This window comes from Oncorhynchus tshawytscha, linkage group LG31 (genome assembly GCF_018296145.1).
Source record: "Oncorhynchus tshawytscha isolate Ot180627B linkage group LG31, Otsh_v2.0, whole genome shotgun sequence".
NCBI lineage: Eukaryota > Metazoa > Chordata > Actinopteri > Salmoniformes > Salmonidae > Oncorhynchus > Oncorhynchus tshawytscha.
Genome location: NC_056459.1, coordinates 34314166 through 34334165, shown reverse-complemented (window position 1 = coordinate 34334165; position 20000 = coordinate 34314166). Strand labels below are relative to the sequence as shown.

At 45.4% G+C, this 20000-nt stretch overlaps 1 protein-coding gene across 2 annotated transcripts in view; it reads right to left on the bottom strand.

Annotated features, from left to right (window-relative positions):
- The window catches only part of LOC112229190 (CD276 antigen), a 106225-nt gene that overhangs the window by 54679 nt on the left and 31546 nt on the right, over window positions 1–20000 (bottom strand). The window contains exon 4 of one of the 2 annotated variants that reach the window (XM_042310569.1): window positions 2065–2801. The exons of the other annotated variant lie outside the window; for it this stretch is intronic. Coding sequence (XP_042166503.1) covers window positions 2536–2801 — 266 coding nt within the window. The 3' untranslated portion in view covers window positions 2065–2535. Of the gene's footprint in view, window positions 1–2064; window positions 2802–20000 lie in introns of those variants that run through there. 2 annotated transcript variants of the gene reach the window in all.

Genomic DNA, 20000 nt, shown 5'->3' with positions numbered 1-20000 from the left:
AGAGAGAGATGGGAGGGGTTGAGTGGAGCTGAAGGACTGGATGGTGTTCAGAGAGAGATGGGAGGGGTTGAGTGGAGCTGAAGGACTGGATGGTGTTCAGAGATAGATGGGAGGGGTTGAGTGGAGCTGAAGGACTGGATGGTGTTCAGAGAGAGATGGGAGGGGTTGAGTGGAGCTGAAGGACTGGATGGTGTTCAGAGAGAGATGGGAGGGGTTGAGTGGAGCTGAAGGACTGGATGGTGTTCAGAGAGAGATGGGAGGGGTTGAGTGGAGCTGAAGGACTGGATGGTGTTCAGAGATAGATGGGAGGGGTTGAGTGGAGCTGAAGGACTGGATGGTGTTCAGAGATAGATGGGAGGGGTTGAGTGGAGCTGAAGGACTGGATGGTGTTCAGAGAGAGATGGGAGGGGTTGAGTGGAGCTGAAGGACTGGATGGTGTTCAGAGATAGATGGGAGGGGTGGAGTGGAGCTGAAGGACTGGATGGTGTTCAGAGATAGATGGGAGGGGTTGAGTGGAGCTGAAGGACTGGATGGTGTTCAGAGAGAGATGGGAGGGGTTGAGTGGAGCTGAAGGACTGGATGGTGTGGAGCTGAAGATAGATGGGAGGGGTTGAGGGAGCTGAAGGACTGGATGGTGTTCAGAGATAGATGGGAGGGGTTGAGTGGAGCTGAAGGACTGGATGGTGTTCAGAGATAGATGGGAGGGGTTGAGTGGAGCTGAAGGACTGGATGGTGTTCAGAGATAGATGGGAGGGGTTGAGTGGAGCTGAAGGACTGGATGGTGTTCAGAGATAGATGGGAGGGGTGGAGTGGAGCTGAAGGACTGGATGGTGTTCAGAGATAGATGGGAGGGGTTGAGTGGAGCTGAAGGACTGGATGGTGTTCAGAGAGTGATGGGAGGGGTTGAGTGGAGATGAAGGACTGGATGGTGTTCAGAGATAGATGGGAGGGGTGGAGTGGAGCTGAAGGACTGGATGGTGTTCAGAGATAGATGGGAGGGGTTGAGTGGAGCTGAAGGGTGGGATTGGATGGTGTTCAGAGATAGATGGGAGGGGTTGAGTGGAGCTGAAGGACTGGATGGTGTTCAGAGATAGATGGGAGGGGTTGAGTGGAGCTGAAGGACTGGATGGTGTTCAGAGAGTGATGGGAGGGGTTGAGTGGAGATGAAGGACTGGATGGTGTTCAGAGAGAGATGGGAGGGGTTGAGTGAAGCTGAAGGGTGGGACTGGATGGTGTTCAGAGATAGATGGGAGGGGTTGAGGGAAGCTGAAGGGTGGGACTGGATGGTGTTCAGAGATAGATGGGAGGGGTTGAGTGGAGCTGAAGGATCGGACTGGATGGTGTTCAGAGATAGATGGGAGGGGTTGAGGGGAGCTGAAGGGTGGGACTGGATGGTGTTCAGAGATAGAAGGGAGGGGTTGAGTGGAGCTGAAGGGTGGGACTGGATGGTGTTCAGAGATAGATGGAAGGGGTTGAGCAGAGCTGAAGGATGGGACTGGATGGTGTGGATGGTGTTCAGAGATAGATGGGAGGGGTTGAGGGAAGCTGAAGGGTGGGACTGGATGGTGTTCAGAGATAGATGGGAGGGGTTGAGTGGAGCTGAAGGATCGGACTGGATGGTGTTGAGAGATAGATGGGAGGGGTTGAGTGGAGCTGAAGGATGGGACAAAAGATAACTATTTTAAACTATACCGTGTCCGTAAAATGTATATAGAATGTATAAACTGGAAGTAGAAGCTTAAGAGTTGTTGTCCATTAGTTTCTTCAATTAGGTAAGGGATGGTAGGGTTAAGGGAAGATAATCAAGCAATGATCAACAACCAATTTGAAGGAGATTGAAGAATTGTAAAAAAAAATAAATGGGCAAATATTGAACAATACTGGTGTGCCCCTTGACTTTTTCTACATTTTGTTACGTTACAGCCTTATTCTAAAATTGATGTCTCAAGGATGATCAATTGAAACAGGATGCACCTTAACTCAATTTAGAGTCTCATAGCAAAGGGTCTGAATACTTACGTAAAGAAGCTATCTGTTTTTTAATTTTTTAATTTTAATACATTTGCCAAAATTTCTTAAAACCTGTTTTTACTTTGTCATTATGGGATATTGTGTGTAGATTGATGAGCACAATAAGGCTGTAATGTAACAAAATGTTGAAAAAGTCAAGGGTTCTGAATCCTTTCAATGCAGAAAAGGCATTTCCCACTCATTTCCCATAAACACTGTTCTGGATTGTGGATGGGGCCCCTCCCACCAAATCTGTCAGACCGTTTCCCCTCAGGTCTGTAATGACAAAGTCTCTCAATAGAAGCTTTGTGTCTGGTTCCCTTTCCAGTAATCTGACCCATGTTGGGCAATGGAGAGAAAAAAGAGTCATTTAATGTTACCACCACCTAATGAAACTGTGATTCGTTGTTACTGCCAGACTGACAACTGGATTTCCAGCATTCTCAGCTCCAGGAAGGATGATACCATGACGCTACTAGACCAGAAACACACGTTGGACTTGGCAGAGAATGAACAAGGAGTCTCTTAAACTTCATGTACTGGGCTTGGAGGTGAGACGTCCGATTCGCAGTTGGATGTCCCTGCCTCTAGAGGACTAGTGTTCTTGTCACAAGTTCGTTTACGCCCAGTTATTTCTGTCATATTTTCTGATTTAGATGTGGCTTTCCATGTCCGTTTGTGTCGAAAGTAAAGGAATATGAAGAAAATAACCAAGCCTCCAGCAGGGATGAACAACATCAGCAGTGTAGATCTGTCTCTGGGACAGTCGTCATAGTTTCTACTGCTTGACTCTGTTGACACAAAAGAACAAATGATAAACAGTCGCAGAATTATTAAACAAACTCAGTATATATCCACACTGAAGAAGGTAGTAATATAATACCCTCCTATAGTACCCTCCTACAGTACCCTCCTATAGTACCCTCCTACAGTACCCTCCTATAGTACCCTCCTACAGTACCCTCCTATAGTACCCTCCTATAGTACCCTCCTATAGTACCCTCCTACAGTACCCTCCTATAGTACCCTCCTATAGTACCCTCCTATAGTACCCTCCTATAGTTACCCTCCTATAGTACCCTCCTATAGTACCCTCCTACAGTACCCTCCTATAGTACCCTCCTAGTAAACCTAAACCTCCTACAGTACCCTCCTATAGTACCCTCCTATAGTACCCTCCTACAGTACCCTCCTATAGTACCCTCCTATAGTACCCTCCTATAGTACCCTCCTACAGTACCCTCCTATAGTACCCTCCTATAGTAAACCTCCTACAGTACCCTCCTACAGTACCCTCCTATAGTACACTCCTATAGTACTCCTATAGTACCCTACTATAGTACCCTCCTATAGTACCCTCCTATAGTAAACCTCCTACAGTACCCTCCTACAGTACCCTCCTATAGTACCCTCCTATAGTACCCTCCTATAGTACCCTCATATAGTAAACCTCCTACAGTACCCTCCTACAGTACCCTCCTACTGTACCCTCCTATAGTAAACCTCCTACAGTACCCTCCTACAGTACCCTCCTATAGTACCCTCCTATAGTACCCTCCTATAGTACCCTCCTATAGTACCCTCCTACAGTACCCTCCTATAGTACCCTCCTATAGTACCCTCCTATAGTACCCTCCTATAGTAACCTCCTACAGTACCCTCCTACCCCTCCTATAATACCCTCCTACAGTACCCTCCTACAGTACCCTCCTATAGTACCCTCCTATAGTACCCTCCTACAGTACCCTCCTACAGTACCCTCCTATAGTACCCTCCTATAGTACCCTCCTACAGTACCCTCCTACAGTACCCTCCTATAGTACCCTCCTACAGTACCCTCCTACAGTACCCTCCTATAGTACCCTCCTATAGTACCCTCCTACAGTACCCTCCTACAGTAACCTCCTACAGTACCCTCCTACAGTACCCTCCTATAGTACCCTCCTATAGTACCCTCCTACAGTACCCTCCTATAGTACCCTCCTATAGTACCCTCCTACAGTACCCTCCTATAGTACCCTCCTATAGTACCCTCCTACAGTACCCTCCTACAGTACCCTCCTATAGTACCCTCCTATAGTACCCTCCTATAGTACCCTCCTACAGTACCCTCCTATAGTACCCTCCTACAGTACCCTCCTACAGTACCCTCCTATAGTACCCTCCTACAGTACCCTCCTACAGTACCTCCTACAGTACCCTCCTATAGTACCCTCCTATAGTACCCTCCTACAGTACCCCCTCCTATAGTACCCTCCTATAGTACCCTCCTACAGTACCCACCTATAGTACCCTCCTATAGTACCCTCCTATAGTACCCTCCTACAGTACCCTCCTATAGTACCCTCCTATAGTACCCTCCTACAGTACCCTCCTATAGTACCCTCCTATAGTACCCTCCTATAGTACCCTCCTATAATACCCTCCTATAGTACCCTCCTATAGTACCCTCCTATAGTACCCTCCTATAGTACCCTCCTACAGTACCCTCCTATAGTAATCTCCTATAGTACCCTCCTATAGTACCCTCCTACAGTACCCTCCTACAGTACCCTCCTATAGTACACTCCTACAGTACCCTCCTATAGTACCCTCCTATAGTACCCTCCTATAGTACCTCCTATAGTACCCTCCTATAGTACCCTCCTATAGTACCCTCCTATAGTACCCTCCTATAGTACCCTCCTATAGTACCCTCCTATAGTACCCTCCTATAGTACCCTCCTATAGTACCCTCCTATAGTACCCTCCTACAGTACCCTCCTATAGTACCCTCCTATAGTACCCTCCTATAGTACCCTCCTATAGTACCCTCCTATAGTACCCTCCTATAGTACCCTCCTCCCTCCTATAGTACCCTCCTATAGTACCCTCCTCCTATAGTACCCTCCTATAGTACCCTCCTATAATACCCTCCTATAGTACCCTCCTATAATACCCTCCTATAGTACCCTCCTATAATACCCTCCTATAGTACCCTCCTATAGTACCCTCCTATAGTACCCTCCTATAATACCCTCCTATAGTACCCTCCTATAGTACCCTCCTATAGTACCCTCCTATAGTACCCTCCTATAATACCCTCCTATAGTACCCTCCTACAGTACCCTCCTATAGTACCCTCCTACAGTACCCTCCTATAGTACCCTCCTACAATACCCTCCTATAGTACCCTCCTACAGTACCCTCCTATAATACCCTCCTATAGTACCCTCCTACAGTACCCTCCTATAGTACCCTCCTATAGTACCCTCCTATAGTACCCTCCTATAGTACCCTCCTATAGTACCCTCCTACAGTACCCTCCTATAATACCCTCCTATAGCACCCTCCTACAGTACCCTCCTATAGTACCCTCCTATAGTACCCTCCTATAATACCCTCCTACAGTACCCTCCTATAATACCCTCCTATAATACCCTCCTATAATACCCTCCTATAGTACCCTCCTACAGTACCCTCCTATAGTACCCTCCTACAGTACCCTCCTATAGTACCCTCCTACAGTACCCTCCTATAATACCCTCCTATAGTACCCTCCTACAGTACCCTCCTATAATACCCTCCTATAGTACCCTCCTATAGTACCCTCCTACAGTACCCTCCTATAGTACCCTCCTATAGTACCCTCCTATAGTACCCTCCTACAGTACCCTCCTATAATACCCTCCTATAGTACCCTCCTATAATACCCTACTATAATACCCTCCTATAGTACCCTCCTACAGTACCCTCCTATAGTACCCTCCTATAATACCCTCCTATAATACCCTCCTATAGTACCCTCCTACAGTACCCTCCTACAGTACCCTCCTACAGTACCCTCCTATAGTACCCTCCTATAATACCCTCCTATAATACCCTCCTATAATACCCTCCTATAGTACCCTCCTATAATACCCTCCTATAGTACCCTCCTATAATACCCTCCTATAATACCCTCCTATAGTACCCTCCTACAGTACCCTCCTATAGTACCCTCCTATAGTACCCTCCTATAATACCCTCCTATAGTACCCTCCTATAATACCCTCCTATAATACCCTCCTATAGTACCCTCCTACAGTACCCTCCTACAGTACCCTCCTATAGTACCCTCCTATAGTACCCTCCTACAGTACCCTCCTATAGTACCCTCCTACAATACCCTCCTATAATACCCTCCTATAGTACCCTATAGTACCCTCCTATAATACCCTCCTATAATACCCTCCTATAGTACCCTCCTATAGTACCCTCCTATAGTACCCTCCTATAGTACCCTCCTATAGTACCCTCCTATAGTACCCTCCTATAGTACCCTCCTAAGTACCCTCCTACAGTACCCTCCTACCCTCCTATAATACCCTCCTATAATACCCTCCTATAATACCCTCCTATAATACCCTCCTATAATACCCTCCTATAATACCCTCCTATAATACCCTCCTATAATACCCTCCTATAGTACCCTCCTATAGTACCCTCCTACAGTACCCTCCTATAGTACCCTCCTATAGTACCCTCCTATAGTACCCTCCTACAGTACCCTCCTGAAGAAGGTAGTAATATAATATGTCATTATTAAACACACCCGGTCTATACAGTTTGGTTCAAAAGTTTGGGGTCACTTAGAAATGTCCTTGTTTTTGAAAGAACCACCATTTTTTTTGTCCTTTAAAATAACATAAAATTGGTCAGAAATACAGTGAAGACATTGTTAATGTTGTAAATGACTGTTGTAGCTGGAAACGGCCAATTTGTTTTTTTTAATGGAATATCTACATAGGCATACAGAGGCCCACTATCAGCAACCATCACTCCTGTGTTCCAATGGCATGTTGTGTTAGCTAATCCAAGTTTATATTTTTAGAAGGCTAATTTATCATTACAAAACCCTTTTGCAATTATGTTAGCACAGCTGAAAACTGTTGTCCTGATGTTGGATTTATTATGAATAAATGAATAAACAATATCCCCATTTTAAATAGAATTGTAACTAAGTAAACTTATACTCTGTTTTATTATATCTGATTAACAATATGAGTTCATAAGAAGGGATTGTGTGACACGGACAAGGAGTAATTAAAATTAATGAACACCATTCCAACTAGGAAGAAACGAATGGGTTGGGGACTGTGTAAACAAATAAGGTCGGTAACCTAACGTTGAACCTACAGAAAATTAGCTCCTGGGTTTTTAGATGAGGCCGTGAGTGCATTCCTAGATTTTCTGTTAATTAAAACTGTCAGTTCAGTGGTGATCGATAATGTTGAGGGGTCAAAAGTTATCTGGGAGTGTGTTAGTAAGTTAGAATGAACTTTTCACCTCACTTCGTCCCGGTCGAGAGGAGGGGATTCTGTTAAAGCAATGAAATGACGTCATGATCTGTATATAAACTGATGCATGTGTTTGAGTGGTAGCGCGCTCCGAGAATAAATTCTATTACCTATTATTGAAAGACTGGTCTGCGTCTATTTTAAGCAAACAAGAAATCTTAGAAATTCTCATAAAATAGATTAAGGGCTTTCAATTGATGAAAGCACATTGGCATAATTAAATTACACTAACACCTGATTAAAGAAGCAATAAAACTGGCCTTCTTTAGAATAGTTGAGTATATGGAGCATCGGCATTTTTGGGTTCGATTACAGGATCAAAGTGGACAGAAACAAAGAACGTTTTTCTGAAACTCGTCAGTCTATCCTTGTTCTGAGAACAGGGGGCAGGGCTACCAACTTTAAGGCTAATCTGAAGATGGTGCTGGCTAAAGCTAAAACTGGCGAGTGTAGAGAGTATAGAGATATTGTTATCCACGTCGGCACCGACGATGTTAGGATGAAACAGTCAGAGATCACCAAGTGCAACATAGCTTCTGCATGTAAATCAGCTAGAAAGATGTGTCGGCATCAAGTAATTGTATCTGGCCCCCTCCCAGTTAGGGGGAGTGATGAGCTCTACAGCAGAGTCTCACAACTCGATCGCTGGTTGAAAACTGTTTTCCGCCCCTCCCAAAAGATAGAATTTGTAGATAATTGGCCCTCTTTCTGGGACTCACCCACAAACAGGACCAAGCCTGACCTGCTGAGGAGTGACGGACTCCATCCTAGCTGGAGGGGTGCTCTCATCTTATCTACCAACATAGACAGGGCTCTAACTCCTCTAACTCCACAATGAAATAGGGTGCAGGCCAGGCAGCAGGCTGTTAGCCAGCCTGCCAGCATAGTGGAGTCTGCCACTAGCACAGTCAGTGTAGTCAGCTCAGCTATCAACATTGAGACCGTGTCTGTGCCTCGACCTAGGTTGGGCAAAACTAAACATGGCGGTGTTCGCCTTAGCAATCTCACTAGGATAAAGACCTTCTCCATTCCTGTCATTGTTGAAAGAGATCATGATACCTCACATCTCAAAATTTGGCTACTTAATGTTAGATCCCTTACTTCAAAGGCAATTATAGTCAATGAACTAACCACCTCCTCACCTCCTGGTTACACTAGTGACCATATCCCCCGTGCATCCCGCAAAGGTGGAGGTGTTGCTAACATTTACGATAGCAAATTTCAATTTACAAAAAAAAAGAAGAAGTTTTTGTCTTTTGAGCTTCTAGTCATGAAATCTATGCAGCCTACTCAATCACTTTTTATAGCTACTGTTTACAGGCCTCCTGGGCCATATACAGCGTTCCTCATTGAGTTCCCTGAATTCCTATCGGACCTTGTAGTCATAGCAGATAATATTCTGATCTTTGGTGACTTTAATATTCACATGGAAAAGTCCACAGACCCACTCCAAAAGGCTTTCGGAGACATCATCGACTCAGTGGGTTTTGTCCAACATGTCTCTGGACCCACTCACTGTCACAGTCATACTCTGGACCTAGTTTTGTCCCATGGAATAAATGTTGTGGATCTTAATGTTTTTCCTCATAATCCTGGACTATCGGACCACCATTTTATTACATTTGCAATTGCAACAAATAATCTGCTCAGACCCCAACCAAGGAACATCAAAAGTCGTGCTATAAATTCACAGACAACACAAAGATTCCTTGATGTCCTTCCAGATTCCCTCTGTCTACCCAACAAAAATCAGTTAACCACCTAACTGAGGAACTCAATTTAACCTTGCGCAATACCCTAGATGCAGTTGCACCCCTAAAAACTAAAAACATTTCTCATAAGAAACTAGCTCCCTGGTATACAGAAAATACCCGAGCTCTGAAGCAAGCTTCCAGAAAATTGGAACGGAAATGGTGCCATACCAAACTGGAAGTCTTCCGACTAGCTTGGAAAGACAGTACCGTGCAGTACCGAAGAACCCTTACTGCTGCTCGATCATCCTATTTTTCTAACTTAATTGAGGAAAATAAGAACAATCCGAAATTCCTTTTTGATACTGTCGCAAAGCTAACTAAAAAGCAGCATTCCCCAAGAGAGGATGGCTTTCACTTTAGCAGTGATACATTCATGAACTTCTTTGAGGAAAAGATCATGATTATTAGAAAGCAAATTACGGACTCCTATTTAAATCTGCGTATTCCTTCAAAGCTCAGTTGTCCTGAGTCTGCACAACTCTGCCAGGACCTAGGATCAAGAGAGACACTCAAGTGTTTTAGTACTATATCTCTTGACACAATGATGAAAATAATCATGGCCTCTAAACCTTCAAGCTGCATACTGGACCCTATTCCAACTAAACTACTGAAAGAGCTGCTTCCTGTGCTTGGCCCTCCTATGTTGAACATAATAAACGGCTCTCTATCCACCGGATGTGTACCAAACTCACTAAAAGTGGCAGTAATAAAGCCTCTCTTGAAAAAGCCAAACCTTGACCCAGAAAATATAAAAAACAATCGGCCTATATCGAATCTTCCATTCCTCTCAAAATTTTTAGAAAAGGCTGTTGCGCAGCAACTCACTGCCTTCCTGAAGACAAACAATGTATATGAAACGCTTCAGTCTGGTTTTAGACCCCATCATAGCACTAAGACTGCACTTGTGAAGGTGGTAAATGACCTTTTAATGGCATCAGACCGAAGCTCTGCATCTGTCCTCGTGCTCCTAGACCTTAGTGCTGCTTTTGATACCATCGATCACCACATTCTTTTGGAGAGATTGGAAACCCAAATTGGTCTACACGGAAAAGTTCTGGCCTGGTTTAGATCTTATCTGTCGGAAAGATATCAGTTTGTCTCTGTGAATGGTTTGTCCTCTGACAAATCAACTGTAAATGTTGGTGTTCCTCAAGGTTCCGTTTTAGGACCACTATTGTTTTCACAATATATTTTACCTCTTGGGGATGTCATTCGAAAACATAATGTAAACTTTCACTGCCATGCGGATGACACACAGCTGTACATTTCAATGAAACATGGTGAAGTCCCAAAATTACCCTCGCTAGAAGCATGTGTTTCAGACATAAGGAAGTGGATGGCTGCAAACTTTCTACTTTTAAACTCGGACAAAACAGAGATGATTGTTCTAGGTCCCAAGAAACAAAGAGATCTTCTGTTGAATCTGACAATTAATCTTAATGGTTGTACAGTCGTCTCAAATAAAACGGTGAAGGACCTCGGCATTACTCTGGACCCTGATCTCTCTTTTGAAGAACATATCAAGACCATTTCAAGGGCAGCTTTTTTCCATCTACGTAACATTGCAAAAATCAGAAACTTTCTGTCCAAAAATGATGCAGAAAACTTAATCCATGCTTTTGTCACTTCTAGGTTAGACTACTGCAATGCTCTACTTTCTGGCTACCCGGATAAAGCACTAAATGAACTTCAGTTAGTGCTAAATAAGGCTGCTAGAATCCTGACTAGAACCAAAAAAATGTATCATATTACTCCAGTGCTAGCCTCCCTACACTGGCTTCCTGTCAAGGCAAGGGCTGATTTTAAGGTTTTACTGCTAACCTACAAAGCATTACATGGGCTTGCTCCTACCTATCTCTCTGATTTGGTCCTGCCATACATACCTACACGTCCGCTACAGTCACAAGACGCAGGCCTCCTAATTGTCCCTAGAATTTCTAAGCAAACAGCTGGAGGCAGGGCTTTCTCCTATAGAGCTCCATTTTTATGGAATGGTCTGCCTACCCATGTAAGAGACGCAAAATCGGTCTCAACCTTTAAGTCTTTACTGAAGACTTATCTCTTCGGTGGGTCATATGATTGAGTGTAGTCTGGCCCAGGAGTGTGAAGGTGAACGGAAAGGCTCTGGAGCAACGAACCGCCCTTGCTGTCTCTGCCTGGCCGGTTCCCCTCTTCCCACTGGGATTCTCTGCCTCTAACCCTATTACAGGGGCTGAGTCACTGGCTTACTGGGGCTCTTTCATATCGTCCCTGGGAGGGGTGCGTCACTTGAGTGGGTTGAGTTACTGATGTGATCTCCCTGTCTAGGTTGGCGCCCCCCTCTTGGGTTGTGCTGTGGCGGAGATCTTTGTGGGCTATACTCAGCCTTGTCTCAGGATGGTAAGTTGGTGGTTGAAGATATCCCTCTAGTGGTGTGGGGGCTGTGCTTTGGCAAAGTGGGTGGGGTTATATCCTTCCTTTTTTGGCCCTGTCCGGGGGTGTCCTCGGATGGGGCCACAGTGTCTCCTGACCCCTCCTGTCTCAGCCTCCAGTATTTATGCTGCAGTAGTTTATGTGTCGGGGGGCTAGGGTCAGTTTGTTATATCTGGAGTACTTCTCCTGTCCTATTCGGTGTCCTGTGTGAATTTAAGTGTGCTCTCTCTAATTCTCTCTTTCTTTCTCTCTCTCGGAGGACCTGAGCCCTAGGACCATGCCTCAGGATTACCTGAAATGATGACTCCTTGCTATCCCCAGTCCACCTGGCCGTGCTGCTGCTCCAGTTTCAACTGTTCTGCCTTATTATTATTGGACGATGCTGGTCATTTATGAACATTTGAACATCTTGGCCATGTTCTGTTATAATCTCCACCCGGCACAGCCAGAAGAGGACTGGCCACCCCACATAGCCTGGTTCCTCTCTAGGTTTCTTCCTAGGTTTTGGCCTTTCTAGGGAGTTTTTCCTAGCCACCGTGCTTCTACACCTGCATTGCTTGCTGTTTGGGGTTTTAGGCTGGGTTTCTGTACAGCACTTTGAGATATCAGCTGATGTACGAAGGGCTATATAAATACATTTGATTTGATTTAATTTGAGAAATGAAGGCTATTCCATGCGAGAAATTGCCAAGAAACTGAAGATCTTGTACAAAGCTGTTTACTACTCCCTTCACAGAACAGCGCAAACTGTCTCTAACCAGAATAGAAAGAGGAGTGGGAGGCCCTGGTGCACAACTGAGCAAGAGGACAAGTACATTAGAGTGTCTAGTTTGAGAAACAGACGCCTCACAAGTCCTCAACTGACAGCTTCATTAAATAGTACCCGCAAAACACCGGCCTCAACGTCAACAGTGAAGAGGCGATCCCGGGATGCTGGACTTCTAGGCAGAGTTCCTCTGCCCATCTTTTGCACATCTTAATCTTTTCTTTTTATTGGCCAGTCTGAGATGTGGCTTTTTCTTTGCAACTCTGCCTAGAAGGCCAGCATCCCTGAGGAAACTTTTCAGACCCCATTACTTTTTCCACAGTCCCTGCCGCTGAAAAACATCCCCCACAGCATGACGCTGGCACCACCATACTTCACTGTAGTGATGGTGCCAGGTTTCCTACAGATGTGACGCTTGGCATTCAGGCCAAAGAGTTCAATCTTGGTTTCATCAGACTAGAGAATTTTGTTTTCTTATGGACTGAAAGTCCTTTAGGTGCCTTTTGTCAAACTGTCATGTGGGCTGTCATGTGCCTTTTTCTGAGGAGAGGCTTCCGTCTGACCACTCTTACCATAAAAACCTGATTGGTGGAGTGCTGCAGAGATGGTTGTCCTTCTGGAAGATTCTCCCATCTCCACAGAGGATTCAGATCATTCAGGCGAGAAAAAACATCACCCAGATAGGCAAGTTGTGTGAGAAACTCGTCATCATGCAAGTGGTCAGACAAGTGAAAATTATAGTCAGTGAAGAACTTTAAGCTGATCTCTCAATTTAAAATAAAGCGTGTCAATACTTTGTCCCTTGATAACCAGCGCACTTCTGTATGTTGTAAAAGCGTTACATGGTCGCTGCCCATATCATTGCATAATGCAGAAAATACACGAGTTTTGCGGTCTTGCTTTAACACAAAGTTAACCATTTTCACTGTAGTGTCCAAAACCTCTTTCCAGCTGTCAGGCATTCCCTTGGCAGCAAGAGCCTTTCGGTGGATGCTGCAGTGGACCCAAGAACCTCTCGGTGGATGCTGCAGTGGACCCAAGAGCCTCTCGGTGGATGCTGCAGTGGACCCAAGAGCCTCTCGGTGGATGCTGCAGTGGACCCAAGAGCCTCTCGGTGGATGCTGCAGTGGACCCAATGAGCCCCAGAACCTCTCGGTGGATGCTGCAGTGGACCCCAGAGCCTCTCGGTGGATTCTGCTCTCGGTGGATGCTGCAGTGGACCCAAGAGCCTCTCGGTGGATTCTGCAGTGGACCCAAGAGCCTCTCGGTGGATGCTGCAGTGGACCCAAGAGTCTCTCGGTGGGTGCTGCAGTGGACCCAAGAGCCTCTCGGTGGGTGCTGCAGTGGACCCAAGAGCCTCTCGGTGGATGCTGCAGTGGACCCAAGAGCCTCTCGGTGGATGCTGCAGTGGACCCAAGAGCCTCTCGGTGGATGCTGCAGTGGACCCAAGAGCCTCTTGGTGGATGCTGCAGTGGACCCAAGAGCCTCTTGGTGGATGCTGCAGTGGACCCAAGAACCTCTCGGTGGATGCTGCAGCGTACCGAAGTGGCATCGGGAGCATCTGCTTGCACGCGCGTTACCACTCCACTATGTCTCCCTGTCATGGCTTTTGCACCATCAGTACAGATACCAACACATCTTGACCACCAAAGTCCATTTGATGTCACAAAGCTGTCCAGCACTTAAAAATTAGCCTCTCATCTTTTGATTGAAAGTCAATATATCTAAAAAAAATTATTAAAAATAAGAGTTTCCAGTGGTTTGCTGAAGAGGATCTTCCTTAACTGACCCCCCATGAACATAACGGACATATACCAGGAGCTGTGCCAGGCCTGTTGACTCATCCAGCTGTAACAGACATATACCAGGAGCTGTGCCAGGCCTGTTGACTCATCCAGCTGTAACAGACATATACCAGGAGCTGTGCCAGGCCTGTTGACTCATCCAGCTGTAACAGACATATACCAGGAGCTGTGCCAGGCCTGTTGACTCATCCAGCTGTAACAGACATATACCAGGAGCTGTGCCAGGCCTGTTGACTCATCCAGCTGTAACAGACATATACCAGGAGCTGTGCCAGGCCTGCCATGTCTGTTGACTCATCCAGCTGTAACAGACATATACCAGGAGCTGTGCCAGGCCTGTTGACTCATCCAGCTGTAACAGACATATACCAGGAGCTGTGCCAGGCCACGTCTGTGGACTCATCCAGCTGTAACAGACATATACCAGGAGCTGTGCCAGGCCCGCCATGTCTGTTGACTCATCCAGCTGTAATATACATATACCAGGAGCTGTGCCAGGCCTGTTGACTCATCCAGCTATAACAGACATATACCAGGAGCTGTGCCAGGCCTGCCATGTCTGTTGACTCATCCAGCTGTAACAGACATATACCAGGAGCTGTGCCAGGCCCGCCATGTCTGTTGACTCATCCAGCTGTAACAGACATATACCAGGAGCTGTGCCAGGCCTGTTGACTCATCCAGCTGTAACAGACATATACCAGGAGCTGTGCCAGGCCTGTTGACTCATCCAGCTGTAACAGACATATACCAGGAGCTGTGCCAGGCCTGCCATGTCTGTTGACTCATCCAGCTGTAACAGACATATACCAGGAGCTGTGCCAGGCCACGTCTGTGGACTCATCCAGCTGTAACAGACATATACCAGGAGCTGTGCCAGGCCCGCCATGTCTGTTGACTCATCCAGCTGTAATATACATATACCAGGAGCTGTGCCAGGCCAGTTGACTCATCCAGCTGTAACAGACATATACCAGGAGCTGTGCCAGGCCCGCCATGTCTGTTGACTCATCCAGCTGTAACAGACATATACCAGGAGCTGTGCCATGTCTGTTGACTCATCCAGCTGTAACAGACATATACCAGGAGCTGTGTCAGGCCTGTTGACTCATCCAGCTATAACAGACATATACCAGGAGCTGTGCCAGGCCTGCCATGTCTGTTGACGCATCCAGCTATAACAGACATATACCAGGAGCTGTGCCAGGCCACCTCTGTTGACTCATCCAGCTGTAACAGACATATACCAGGAGCTGTGCCAGGCCACCTCTGTTGACTCATCCAGCTGTAACAGACATATACCAGGAGCTGTGCCAGGCCCACCACGTCTGTTGACTCATCCAGCTGTGATGCATAGAATTCACTGGCTTGTTTGCGAAGCAGTAATTGTTTCAAAACATCTCCTGACATGTCACTGATGCGTCGTGAAGCAGTGTTGTTTGATGAAGGCATTTTCTGTATAGTTTTTTTGGCTTTTCCCCCCAGCATTGTCCCAGCCATATCTGCGGTAGCAGGAAGAATGAAGTTCTCCACAATAGTATGGGGCTTGCCTGTCCTAGCCACTCCTCCACAATAGTATGGGGCTTGCTTGTCCCAGCCACTCCTCCACAATAGTATGGGGCTTGCTTGTCCCAGCCACTCCTCCACAATAGTATGGGGCTTGCCTGTCCCAGCCACTCCTCCACAATAGTATGGGGCTTGCTTGTCCCAGCCACTCCTCCACAATAGTATGGGGCTTGCCTGTCCTAGCCACTCCTCCACAATAGTATGGGGCTTGCTTGTCCCAGCCACTCCTCCACAATAGTATGGGTCTTGCTTGTCCCAGCCACTCCTCCACAATAGTATGGGGCTTGCCTGTCCTAGACAGTCCTCCACAATAGTATGGGGCTTGCCTGTCCTAGCCACTTGGTAGCTCAACATATAAGACTCTTCTAGCCCTTTCTCATTAATGGTATCTGTTACTTGAATTGTGAAGATTCTTATTATTTCTTTCCCAAATATTTTTTTCAATGTGAATCACATTTTTATATGGCTCCCGACAGCTGTACCCCTTACCCCAGTTTGGGAATACCTGCTCTGGAGTGATGAATCATACTCCACCATCTGGCAGTCCGACGGACAAATCTAGGTTTGGCAGATGCCAGGAGAACACTACCAGCCCCCAATGCATAGTGGCAACTGTAAAGAATGGAAATCTGTCTTTCTGTTTTCATTATTCCGGCTCCGAGACAGACTGACACGCAACATCTGGAGATTTAGGCTCTTCTTTCTAATAATAGGTTTGTGGTTGAGAGAAAATACACTGGCTATGTTCCAATGGAAAGGTGTTTGTGGTTTCTGTGCTGTAAACACTACTCAGCCCAAATTAAAGGCTTAGCTAATTCCATGTTTGTCAGATATGGAGTAAATATTTTTCAGACAAGTTGGCATGGGAATATGGACTCAGCTTGACTTAATGTCGCAGGGTGGGGTCTGAACCTGTCAGTTAGTGTCACCCCCTGACCTTAGTATTCTTTGTTTTCTTTATTATTTTGGTTAGGTCAGGGTGTGACGAGGGGGGTTTGTTTTTAGTTTTTGTATTGTCTAGGGGGTTTTGTATGTCTAGGTTTTTTTTTCTAGTTTAGGTGTTTATGTCTATGGTTGCCTAGATTGGTTCTCAATCAGAGGCAGCTGTTTATCGTTGTCTCTGATTGGGAACCATATTTAGGTAGCCATATTCCTTGGGTATTTTGTGGGTTCTTGGTCTATGTTTAGTTGCCTGTCTGCACTACGCATATTAGCTTCACGATTCGTTTTGTTGTTTTGATAGTTTGTTCAGTGTTATTTTGTTAATTAAAGAAGAATGTACGCTTACCACGCTGCGCCTTGGTCTCCTCTTTATGATGACCGTGACAGAACCCAAGTCTCCCACTGGGGGAACCAGGCATCTTAACCATTAGCACAATAGAAAATTCACTCTTGGCCAAAGGGTGACAGTAGTTATGTTTCAATTAACTTGTCCAGTGTTTTTTTAAATCTACATTTAGAAAGTTTGCATAGAAAATAGATGTGACAATTTCCCACTATGGTGTTTCCATTCAACCATCTTCTGTGGATAAAAACACACAAACAAGTAACAAACTGTAGTGACCCTATGTTTATAAACGAGGATATCGATATAAAGAAGATATTTGCCACTTCAGCATGATTTTGTCACACAGTCGATGCCACTCAAGGGTACGGACCAAAAGGTTGAGGGTTTGCCGACCACCTGCGGGATCGTTTGAGACCAGCCTCCCTTGTGTGTATGGAACATTTCTGGGATCTTTTATTTCAATGGTGACTTTAAAACAGTTACAGAGTTGAATGGCTGTTATACTGTCCTCCGTATGCGTTACTGTGCCTATTTTGACAGCAAGATAAACACCTTCACATCAACAACCCTCAAAGCATGATCTCCATGTTCCCAAGATATGAGTTGAAAGAGCGTGAAACTGAAACACAAAGACAATAATGTCTGCCTCAGACAATGTAATCTGTCCTAAAATACATACTAGATATGAACGTAACCTGATATTTTGCTAACTCTGACAACTAGCAAAAGCTAAGCTAACAAACTGTAGCAATTAAGCTAGTGCTCTACATCTATTCCACAAATAATGCTCTGAAACGAAATATATATGAAAAAGGAATGAAAATACTCAGTGACAAAGCTTCCTAAGGTATACAACATAAAGGATGGGTGAAGATTGTAAGCAGACAACTAAAAAAGAGCACTCTGAGCTCTACATGAGGCAACAATGAACAACTTCCTCCTAACAGGTCATGTGACGGGTCATTTTCTAGCTAAAGGAAAATACTCCAGATCAACACTAGGGGAGCCAAATTCAAGGTAAGTAATATAGGTAAGCATTGGAACTAGAACAGAACAGCTGTGATAGGAGAAAACCGAGGATGGATCAACAACACTGTGGTTATGCCACAATACTAACCTAATTGACACAATGAAAAGAAGAACGCCTGTACATTAAAATATTCTAAAACATGCATCCTGTTTGCAATAATGCACTGAAGTAAAACTGCGGAAAAATTTGCAAAGAAATGACATTTATGTCCTGAATACAAAGCATTATGTTTGGGGCAAACAACACATCACTGAGTACCACAAATTATTTTCAAGCATGGTGGTGGCTGCATCATGTTATGGGTATGCTTGTCATCACCAAGGACTAGTGAGTTAATGATTTAAAAAAAAACACGGAATAGAGCTAACCAAAGGCTAAATCCTAAAAAAAACTGTTTCTATCAGGAATCAAGGTAAGACCCAAGTGCAGACTGTGTGAAGTAACAATGTTTATTGTAACGACAGGTCAAGGCAAATGACAGGTCAAGGCAGGCAGGGGTTGATAATCCAGAGTCGAGGTCAAGGTAGAGGACGGCAGGAAGGCTCACCCAGAAACAGTCACAGCTGTAATTACTCTTAGAGACTCACAGCTGTAATCACTCTTAGAGACTCACCCAGAAAGACTCACAGCTGTAATCACTCTTAGAGACTCACCCAGAAACACTCACAGCTGTAATCACTCTTAGAGACTCACCCAGAAACACTCACAGCTGTAATCACTCTTAGAGACTCACCCAGAAACACTCACAGCTGTAATCACTCTTAGAGACTCACCCAGAAACACTCACAGCTGTAATCACTCTTAGAGACTCACCCAGAAAAACTCACAGCTGTAATCACTCTTAGAGACTCACCCAGAAAGACTCACAGCTGTAATCACTCTTAGAGACTCACCCAGAAAGACTCACAGCTGTAATCACTCTTAGAGACTCACCCAGAAACACTCACAGCTGTAATCATTCTTAGAGACTCACCCAGAAAGACTCACAGCTGTAATCACTCTTAGAGACTCACCCAGAAAGACTCACAGCTGTAATCACTCTTAGAGACTCACCCAGAAACACTCACAGCTGTAATCACTCTTAGAGACTCACCCAGAAAGACTCACAGCTGTAATCACTCTTAGAGACTCACCCAGAAACACTCACAGCTGTAATCATTCTTAGAGACTCACCCAGAAAGACTCACAGCTGTAATCACTCTTAGAGACTCACCCAGAAAGACTCACAGCTGTAATCACTCTTAGAGACTCACCCAGAAACACTCACAGCTGTAATCACTCTTAGAGACTCACCCAGAAAGACTCACAGCTGTAATCACTCTTAGAGACTCACCCAGAAACACTCACAGCTGTAATCACTCTTAGAGACTCACCCAGAAACACTCACAGCTGTAATCACTCTTAGAGACTCACCCAGAAACACTCACAGCTGTAATCACTCTTAGAGACTCACCCAGAAAGACTCACAGCTGTAATCACTCTTAGAGACTCACCCAGAAACACTCACAGCTGTAATCATTCTTAGAGACTCACCCAGAAAGACTCACAGCTGTAATCACTCTTAGAGACTCACCCAGAAAGACTCACAGCTGTAATCACTCTTAGAGACTCACCCAGAAACACTCACAGCTGTAATCACTCTTAGAGACTCACCCAGAAAGACTCACAGCTGTAATCACTCTTAGAGACTCACCCAGAAACACTCACAGCTGTAATCACTCTTAGAGACTCACCCAGAAACACTCACAGCTGTAATCACTCTTAGAGACTCACCCAGAAAGACTCACAGCTGTAATCACTCTTAGAGACTCACCCAGAAAGACTCACAGCTGTAATCACTCTTAGAGACTCACCCAGAAAGACTCACAGCTGTAATCACTCTTAGAGACTCACCCAGAAACACTCACAGCTGTAATCACTCTTAGAGACTCACCCAGAAAGACTCACAGCTGTAATCACTCTTAGAGACTCACCCAGAAAGACTCACAGCTGTAATCACTCTTAGAGACTCACCCAGAAAGACTCACAGCTGTAATCACTCTTAGAGACTC